Raw genomic sequence first — 10,666 nt, 5'->3', positions numbered from 1 at the left:
AAGCCAACATTTCATGAAGTCCATATTTTGTATTAATTGCAGAGTGGCCCTCCAATAACATAGGACTTTTAGCCCCTTCAAGAACTCAACTAAAGTTAATGCTATGTTTTTTAATTCCAACCATATTTTCGGTGGTGCAATTGCATATACATTTGTTTATTGAATGGTCATATGTTTAATAAGTTATTGAATTTCTAATAAAAAATGAAGGGATTGAATTTGAGTAGTTTAATGAACTTCAAGCAAATAACAAATTATTTGAAGAAGAATCTGATTTTGTAAGTGATGGAGATCGTATCATATTTGGTTGGACTTTTCTTATGAACTAGTCTTTCCAATTTAATGCATAATATCCATCAATTCATGACTTTTCTTTGGAAAAGCCAACTTGAATATATATACTGACCATTTCAAAGAAACTTATAGCTATATGGGGCACACGACATTTATAACATATTCTAGACTAGACATTAGTAACCACTATAACACTAAAGGCTAGTAGGACAACGTCACCATAACGTTAAACTCATACGTAAGTATGACATGGTTAATTGCACAAAGCCCATGCATTAATGCAGTAGTAATCTATGCCACATAAAAAAAATGCTTCTACCTTTCCTAGATATAATTATTGTTAGGACATAGAAGTAGTATTGGTTATAAATAAACTTGAGAAAACAAACTACAACTAAATTTACAAACCTAACCTTTTATGTTTTTTTTCTTGTCATGTCATGTTGTCTTTTTAAAGGGTTATTTTGAAATTTTACTCTTAATGCTACAATAAATTAATTTTATAATTAATAATACTACTATAAATCTTTTTATTCAAAACTATTTAATAATATTTTTATATAGATTCTTTCAAATTAATTAATAACACAAAAGTGTATATATACTAATAAAAATGAATATTTTTGTACCACACTTAAAAATTAATCACAAATTAATTAGTTGGTTTAATTTATATTTTTAAATAAAAATGAGAATTTTCAAAATATATAACTCATAATTTTTATAAAATAAACTAATTAATCTTTTCCATATTATTCATTTGAAAATAAATAACCGGTAAGCATATAAAAATGAACTCAGACAAATACGTGTCATTAGAAGTGTTTGCGGTACAGTTTGAATTATTTTAAGGTAAAAATTCATTCGATTTAAAGATAAATCTTTTCACAGTTTCGTTTAGTTTTGAATGATTGATTAAAAAAATTTGATCTTATCCGATTCAATTTGAAGCGGTTTAATTTGGATCGGTTCTTGAATAATTAATTATAAACTATATTTTTTATTAAGATTATAAAAATTATAATAAATAATATATTTGATATAATATATAATATATAATATATTAAAAATTAATATTTTATGGTTGAAACAAATGAACAATAAAAATAAATATAGTAAATTAAACTAATAAGTAATATTAAAAAATAATTATAAACGAATAATAAATTAAAACAATCATATCATATTAATAAAAAATAAGTAAGTATAAAAATACATACATAAGATTCAGTTTGATTTGGATCGATTTTAAAAAATTAATGAAAAATCTAATTCAAATCGAGCAGTTTTTACAAAATAACATCCAAATACATCTAATCATTTTTTATTTTTTTTTATGATTTATGATTTTTTTTTCGATTTATGATTTTTATTTTGATCAGTTTGAATTGAACACCCTCTATGTGTCATTAATGAATTGGTCGAAATCAAGATTATTTTATAATATTATTGAAAATAACTGGAGTCAATTATAATCCTTTAGTTAGATAATTTTCAAAAATGAGTGCTAAAAACCAAAATAATATTTAAGAAATTGTTGGAGCCAATAATTTATACAAAACACAAATAAAATTGAAAAGTTGGTGTCCAATCATGCCACTGACTCATCCAAGAGGCATCAATCTCATTGTCTATTTAAGGGAGGTTCATTTAAACTCAGACCAAAGTTGAATATGGAAGGTCGTAATACAATCATTTTTAGCATTAAAGAGTAACTCCAATGAAAGTTTTTTTATGGGTTTGCTAGGCTAAAGTGGAGAGTTTTAAAATGGATTTTTTTTAAATAATCGATTTTAAAAATAAAATCGTAAAATAATCAAATTTTTTTAAAAAATATCAATATAACCACTTTTTTCTATTGATGTGTTAGTTGAACTGACGCATCCAACTAACCTACATAGGAAGAGCCAATGTTGCACTACGCCAAAAATGACTTTTAACAGCGCATCTTAGACGGCGCTTTTAAAAGAAAGCGCTGTCTAAGGTTAAAATAAAAAACAAACACGGAAAATGTTCCAAGAAAATAATAAAAGCGCTGTCTAATGGGGGGTCTTAGACAGCGCTTTCTAAAAGCGCTGTCTAAGACCCCCCCTTAGACAGCGCTTTTAGAAAGCGCTTATAAATATAGACTTTAGACAGCGCTTTTGGTAAAGCGCTGTCTAAAGTCTTTAAATTAAAAAAAAAAATTAAAACCAAAAGCGCTGTCTAAGGGGGGGTTTAGAAAGCGCTTTTGGAAAGCGCTGTCTTAGGCATACCTTAGAAAGCGCTTTACACAAAAGCGCTGTCTAAGGTCTTATTAAAATAAAATTTCAGACCACAAGCGCTTTCGTTCTCTGTTATTTTGTTTTCCCTCTTCTTCACTCACCTCAAAAACTTACGCCATTTCCACAAAAGCGCTTTTGTTTTCCTTCTTCTCAACTCACACAATAACCCTACCTTCTCACTCTCGGCGGCCGTGCTCACGTATTTCTCTCTGGAAACAAACCCTAAATTTCTCACTGTACGGCGGTGCTCACGTATTTCTTCTCACTATACCGGCAGCGAAACAAACCCTACCTTCTCACTGTACCGGCGGTGCTCACGTACTTCTCACCATAACCACACCTTGATAAGTCTCTTTCTCAAACCCTAAATAACTTTGGTACCAAATGCATGTTGAAGTAGAGGTAATGACTACATTGTATTCATTCTTGCATATGTGAATGTTTATGGTTTGTGAGTGATATTTGATTTTATATAATGTGTTATAGATGAACATTATGTGTGAAAACTCTTGCCCCATTTTATATTTTTCTGTATTTTTCTGTATCACCAATGTTGCTTCTGTTGAAAACTCAGTCATATTTTTCTGTATCACCAATGTTGGTTCTGTATTATGTGTGAAAACTCAGTTATATAAAATGACCCAAATTTTGAGATTTTGAAGTTTATTCTGTTGCCTTAGGGTTGAATGTTGGTTTTGAAGTTGAATCAGTTAGTGTTTAGGGAATTAAAGTGTTAGTTTGAAATGTTAGTTAAGTTAGTAAGTTAGTGAAAAGTAGTTAGTTGGTTATTGATAATATGATTGTTAGTTGAGTTGATTCGATAGTTAGCTATGAAACTGTTAATTATGTGTCAGAGACTGTTAGAGATTAATTAGAACAGTTTTGTTAGTAGGACTGTTATGAAATTTGAAATGTGATTCAGTTAGTTATTTAGGAAAGTTGGTTAGTCATGTTTGAATTGGCAAATAAAATTAGTAAGTTAGTTAATATTGAATGGACAAGGTTTATTAGTGTATTTTGAAATCAGTTATTGAAATGCTAATAGGAGTTAAAGTAGTAGTTAGTGTATCAATTTACTAACTCATGCTAGTCTGAAAAGAACAAGCTACAAAGTTTGGTGACAGGTGAATACTAGTTAGGATGTTAAATGGATTTTGGTGAATGTATTTTGAAATCAATTTGAATGTTCATTGAAACTACTATGGAATAATAGTTTTGACCAGTTGAATGTTCAAAGATACTACCTTAGTTATGTATTTTCGTCTAGATTAATTGTTTACTTTAATAAGTAGGAAAACCATGGATAAAACATGGATCTGTGCCGATCGAATGACCAAAGAGTACGAGAGTGGGGTTTTGGAATTCGTTAAGTATGCTGTTCAACACGCTGAAAACCCCAGACGAATGCATTGTCCTTGCTTGCGTTGTTGTTATATTGGTAAGGTTGACGCACATGGATTGAAATCGCATTTGCTGAGGCATGGAATTGATCAAAGTTATCAGTGTTGGATATTTCATGGTGAGAAAATTAACGAGAATGTTGAATCGAGTGGAAAAAGTAGTACGACCTATGCTTCATACGACAAAGACACGGAAACATACGATTGTGATCGAGTTGAAGAGATTGTAGAAGCACTGGAAGAAGATCTTCATGATTGTCCTGAAATGTTTGAGAGGATGATAAGCGATGCAGAGAAACCGTTGTACAAAGGTTGCACTAAATTCTCAAGACTTTCTGCGGTATTAAAGTTGTACAACTTAAAGGCGGGCAATGGATGGTCGGATAAAAGTTTCACAGAGTTGTTGGGCCTTATGAGAGAAATGCTACCGGATGATAATGTTCTTCCTAATCGAACCTATGAGGCAAAAAAAATGTTGTGCTCTATTGGCATGAGCTATGATAAGATACATGCTTGTCCTAACGATTGCATTTTGTTTCGTAACGAATATGCAATGTTAACTGAGTGCCCTAAATGCGGTTTGTCTCGTTATAAGAAAAGATTATCTCCCGCAAAAGTCTTATGGTATTTTCCGATAATTCCGAGATTTAGGCGCATGTTTCGTAGTGAAACCGATGCAAGACATCTTACTTGGCATGCAGATGAAAGAATTATTGATGGAATGTATCGGCATCCGGCTGATTCACCACAGTGGTCGAAGATTGATAATGATTATCCTGAGTTTGGATCAGAAGCAAGAAACCTTCGATTGGCATTATCTACTGATGGAATGAACCCACATGGTCTTCAAAGTATCTCACATACCACATGGCCTGTGATTCTTATGATTTATAACCTACCTCTGTGGCTATGTATGAAGCGTAAGTACATGATGTTATCTATGTTAATCTCTGGGCCTAAACAACCAGGGAATGACATAGACGTATACTTGACACCTCTAATCGAAGATTTAAAGATTTTGTGGGAGAACGGTGTGGAGGTTTATGATGGATATAGGAAAGAAAGTTTCAATTTGAGGGCGATGTTGTTTGGCACAATTAATGATTTTCCAGCATACGGGAATCTATCTGGGTATAGCATTAAAGGTCAACGTGCGTGTCCTGTTTGTGAAGACGGAACCGATACGATTCGATTGGAACTTTGCCAGAAGAATGTGTTTCTCGGTCATCGTAGATTCTTACATTCTAAACATCACTACCGTGGGTGGAGAAAAGCATTCAATGGAGACACCGAACATCGTAGAGCTCCACCCGCATTGTCAGGTGAACAAGTTTTTGAAAAGGTGAAAGATGTGCGTACTGAGTTTGGCAAGCCTTTTGCACATAAGATTGTGAAAGGTGGGTGGAAGAAAAGGTCGATATTTTTTGAATTGCCATATTGGAAGTCTTTGTACGTGAGACATTTTCTCGATGTTATGCATATTGAAAAAAACGTATTTGAAAGTGTTATCGGTACATTACTCAATATAAAAGGCAAGTCTAAGGATGGCCTTAAAGCAAGGGAGGACATGTTAAAAATGGGAATGAGAACTGAATTAGCACCCGTGAAGAAAGGAAGACGAACATATCTACCACCTGCTGCTTTTACTTTATCTAGAAAGGAGAAAAAAAATTTGTGTAAGTCTCTGAGTGAAGTTAAGGTTCCAGAAGGATACTCATCTGATATCAGAAGACTTGTTTCTATGAAAGACCTCAAGTTGAAGAATTTGAAGACACATGATTGCCATGTTATAATGGAACATTTTCTACCGATAGGTATACGTTCTATTTTGCCAGAAAAAGTAAGAAGTGCCATAACTAAATTGTGTTTTTTCTTTAGGTCAATTTGTAGTAAGGTGATCGATCCCGAGATCTTACCAACACTACAAAAAGAGATTGTAATTACCTTGTGTGAGCTTGAAATGTATTTTCCTCCGTCTTTTTTTGACATAATGGTTCATTTAGTTGTTCATCTTGTGAAAGAGACACAGTTGTGTGGACCAGCTTATATGAGATGGATGTACCCTGCTGAACGGTATATGAAAATATTAAAAGGGTACGTGAAATCCCGAAGTCGACCAGAGGGTTGTATTGTTGAACGATACATTGTTGAAGAAGCTGTTGAGTTTTGTACTGAATATTTGTCTAACGTTCAATCGATTGGACTCCCCAGAGCTCAGATTTTCGACAAAATGGAAGGTAAAAAATTAATTGGGAATAAAATTGTGACAATATCAAGGGATGAACGGGATCAAGTTCATTTGTATGTTCTGCACAATAATAATGAGGTTGAGCCATATGTTGAAATGCACAAGGATGTACTCCGAAGGTTAAATCCGAACAGAAATGAAAATTGGATAGTTATAGAGCACAATCAAAGTTTCATACAATGGTTGAAGGATCATATTTATTTGAAGCGCTCTTCAGATCCTTCTTCGGTAACAGAGAGGTTGAGATGTTTGGCATATGGTCCAAGTTTGCATGTGTTTTCTCATAGCGCATATTCAATTAATGGATACACATTTTATACCAAAGAACAAGATGATAAGAGTACTATGCAAAATAGTGGTGTCACCGTGCTAGCTGAAGCAATGCATATATCAAGTATGAAGGACTTAAACCCCAAATATGCAAATTTGTCATATTTTGGAGTTATTGAGCACATTTGGGTGTTTGATTACGAGAAGTTTCAGATTCCCATCTTTGGTTGCAAGTGGGTGAATAGTAGTGGCATACGAATGGATAAGTCTGGATTTTTGCAAGTTGATCTTACTAGGGTGGGGTACAAAGATGAACCTTTTATTCTAGCATCTCAAGCTAAACAAGTGTTCTATGTGAATGACCCGAAGAGTACAAAATGGTCTATAGTGCTTTTCTCTAACAAAGTGACTGATGATAGCGGTGTCGATCAATGTGATATTGATGTTGAGAATGAGTCATGCATTAGACGGAATGAGTTGAATAGAAATGATGAAGTTGAGGATCTTATACCGGATGAGTCATATATAAGAAACGATCATAATGAGGGAATTTGGATCAATTCATCCGTACGCATTGCTAAGAAACAAGTGATTAATATTCCAACAAAGAAAAGAAAGAGATGTTAGTGACTTAGGTAAATTATCCATGGTTTCTTTATTTATTTTTTTTCATTTGTTTTGATTATAAGTTATATGTGATAATGCATGATTTCATTATATTTTTGTTTTCAATTGCTTTGATTATAAGTTATATCTGATAATGCATGATTTCTTTATTTTTTTGTTTTCAATTGCTTTGATTATAAGTTATATTTGATATTTGATGGTTTCCTTGGTTTATTACAGGTTAGACATGGCTGATAACCAACATGAGGAAGTTAGTAAAGTATCCGCGGAAGAAGAAATTCGAAGAGGCATCACAGTAATGCGAAGGGTGGTCCAAGGAAGATCTCGAGGCATCATACTAGATGTCTCTTGGAACAACCAGGGACAACTTATAGAACCTAATGGGCATACCTTAACTAGTTTCATCGGTGCACTAGTAAGGAATGAAATTCCCATTACATGTGATGATTGGAGAAATAAAGAGTTGAAAGAGTCCAAAGAAAAAATTTGGAGTGAGATAAAGGTACAATCATTTGGCCCTTAATTATACGGTATCAATTATGTTTTTTCAATTACCGATACTAACTATCAATCTGTATGTTTTTCTTAGCGATGTTTTAACATCGAAGAGGAAAGAAGAGGGTTTTGTATGAAATTGGCCGGAAAGCTTCTTAGAGGGTTTCGGACATTTTTATCATCCAAGTTCCTTAAGGATGCGGATGGTAATTTTGTGGATGCGGAGCTTCCTAGAAAATATGAAAGTTTGATATCGGCTGAAGAATGGGAAGCTTTCAAATCCAAAAGACAAGACCCGACTTTTCAAAGAATAAGTGCTACAAATCAGGAAAGAGCATCAAGTCCCGCATATCCGTACCGAAAAGGACGTGTCGGATATGGACGCTTAGAACAATCCATGGTAAGTATTTATAAATTGCGAAAACAAATTTGTTCATCATATATTAGTTTTATCTGATCAAATTGTATGACTTAATGTGTAGCTGCAGAAGGAGGAAAGTTCAGAAACATCTCTTCCTGCACATGTTTTGTGGAAGGAAGCCCGTGTGGGCAAATCTGGAGTTCCACAAGAAGAAGTTTTAAACGTATACCAGAAATGTGTAAGTATAACATTTTTTCATTAATTGAATAACATTTTTATACACAAATATTTGACAAGTATACGGTATTCATCTGATTTTTCAGGAGGAGCTATCTCAGTCTCTATCTCCCGATGATACTAAGAGCATACTTAGTCGGGCATTAGATGTCCCTGAGTATTCTGGTCGGGTGAGGGGTAAGGGATTTGGAGTCACTCCGACCTCCCTCAGTGTTAAAAAAGGAAAGGCTCCTAGTAATCGGGAGCTTCATGCAAGATTGGAAGCCATGCAAGCTGAGCTTGATGCACTGAGGAGAGAAAGAGAGGCTAGCGCCTCAACGGTATACAGAGATGCTTCGGACAAAAACAGTATCAACTGTACCTTTCAGCCGAACATTCCAGAGGTAATTACATATAATTGTCTTAAATTGAACTATTTGCTTAAATTATGTATTTGACATATATACACATTAACGATTTCTTGTTATTATTGGTTTTAGGGCATTTCCCATTGTCAGCTGTATTTATCGTCACCATACTATCGGATGGTTGGCAAGGGAAAAGTGCATAACGTTAGCGGAGTATTACTCCACACTAGAGAGCTCCCTGCTGGATGTTTGAAGGTATCAGTTGATATTGCAGTTGAGCCGAATGCAGCATTACCATATCCTAGCGATGATTCGGATGCAACAACGGTGCACGAAGCAGTAGGTTCGTTTGTTGCATGGCCGACAAACCTCATATGCGTAGGATATGAGGTATGCTTAAAACTTATGTTAACTTTAATGTGTATATTCAAAGTTTAAAATTTATGCTTAAAATTTTACTTACATATTTTCCTTGGTTATGTTAAATAGACTCCCACAAAATCCAAATCAAAAGAAAATGAGGTTAGCAATGCCTCCGCACAACAAAAAAAGGAGGTTAGCAACGCCTCCGCACGGGTAAAAAGTTCTGGTGCTAAGAAGACCGTAGCTAGGAAAAAACCTACCGCCAAGTATAGGTCGTGCCTCAGGACATTTATAGAGATGACCGATATACCGACCGGAGGTGTTCGGAATGTACATATGGAGGTAGGGATTTTCGGCTTTGATTACGACCAAATGATTGGTAATGAAGACTTCATGCAAGTTTTTGGTCATGAAGAAATCGGCGTCAACGTTGTCAACACATATATTAGGTAAATCCGGTCTACTTTGTTTTATTAATTAAACAACTTATGTTAATGATGTTTACTTTATGTTAATCCGGTTTACTTTATGTTTCAAAAGAGGTGTTAATGATGTTTTTATATTAGGTTTTTGTATGACAAATTGATGCGCCCCAATGATTTGGACGAGTCATTCGGATTCTTAGCACCCGCGACCGTCAACTTAGGTTTAATCTTAAGTAGACCGCATACCGTGACGGAGTATGTTCTTCAGATCCTCATGGAGAATAAAGATGCGGAGAAGTTGTTTTTTATACCGTTTAATACCGGGTTAGCATTTCATTCTAAATTCATCTATTATAATTATTTTCCAAGTTACCATCTAACATTTGCCTAATCATTACAGTGGACATTGGTTGTTGCTCGCAATCAATCCTATCCGAGAAATTGTGTATTATCTTGACTCGTTAGGAAATGATTGGACAACATACCCGGATATGAAGAACCTAATTGACACGTAAGTGAGAATGTTCAAAAATTTTCTTAGTTTATGTGAATTGTTCTAATTGCTTCATTTTTATTTTATTAGCGTCCTACAAGCTTTTCGGGCCCAACGAGATATCCAAACCTCAAGGAGGAGCGCCAACCGCATTACATGGATTAAAGTGGCGGTATATTTTTAATTACCACATTTTTTATTATATTAGTGATGACACTTGATAAAACTTAGGATTTATAATCCATATTTTTTTTTCATGTAGTGTCCTCAACAACGTAATCAAATAGATTGCGGGTATTTCGTGTTGAGGTTTATGCGAGATACTCTTGCTTTGGGCCGATTAGTGATTCCCACCGATGTATGTATTTCTAACTTATGAGTTATTTTTATATTTACACATATCTCATATAATTAAATAGTTGGAATTAATTCAAAATATGTTATATTATTATGTAGTACTTTGAGGAATTCAAGTGTGCATTTTATACAAAGGATCAAGTGGACGAAATCAAAGAGGAGTGGTGTCAATTCATGATAGAGCTCAAAGTTTTTTCATAAATTTGTGTAATTAATGTGTACATTTGTAGTATATGTAATGACTTGTAAATGTGTACATAAATTTGTATATATTTTGATACATTTAAGGCAAAATTGGTTTGAATTGGTATATATATATATATTTGTTAGCCAAAAATTGGTAGAAAAAAGGCCAAAATGGCATGTATAAAATGTGATAACTGTCTGTCAAAATCTGGTTGAAAACAGGTAGAAATTCTGGTTTATAAACCTGGAAAAAATGTGGTTTAAAACAAAAGCTTCAAAAATTTTCGTATACATTAGAC

General features: G+C 33.8%; 1 protein-coding gene across 1 annotated transcript; it reads left to right on the top strand.

Moving 5' to 3' along the window:
* The first annotated feature begins 9,427 nt into the window (after window positions 1-9,427).
* On the top strand, window positions 9,428-10,465 carry LOC127106525 (uncharacterized). Its single transcript, XM_051043809.1, has 5 exons — window positions 9,428-9,655; window positions 9,732-9,842; window positions 9,915-9,996; window positions 10,087-10,182; window positions 10,281-10,465. The coding sequence occupies exons 1-5, from the start codon at window positions 9,492-9,494 to the stop codon at window positions 10,380-10,382; spliced, it is 555 nt and encodes a 184-aa protein (XP_050899766.1). The 5' UTR covers window positions 9,428-9,491; the 3' UTR covers window positions 10,383-10,465.
* The last annotated feature ends 201 nt before the right edge of the window (window positions 10,466-10,666 follow it).

Source organism: Lathyrus oleraceus, chromosome 7, assembly GCF_024323335.1.
Source record: "Lathyrus oleraceus cultivar Zhongwan6 chromosome 7, CAAS_Psat_ZW6_1.0, whole genome shotgun sequence".
Classification (NCBI taxonomy): Eukaryota; Viridiplantae; Streptophyta; class Magnoliopsida; order Fabales; family Fabaceae; genus Lathyrus; species Lathyrus oleraceus.
The sequence above is the reverse complement of the archived record's forward strand: the minus strand, read 5'-3'. Positions and strand labels throughout refer to the sequence as shown.

Bases quoted from the DNA above. Each gene is read 5' to 3' on its own strand.
- LOC127106525 (XM_051043809.1), top strand. From the start codon at position 9,492: ATGCGCCCCAATGATTTGGACGAGTCATTCGGATTCTTAGCACCCGCG. The intron at 9,843-9,914 runs GTAAGTGAGAAT...TTATTTTATTAG, and splicing joins ATGAAGAACCTAATTGACAC to CGTCCTACAAGCTTTTCGGG. The intron at 9,997-10,086 runs GTATATTTTTAA...TTTTTCATGTAG, and splicing joins TTACATGGATTAAAGTGGCG to TGTCCTCAACAACGTAATCA.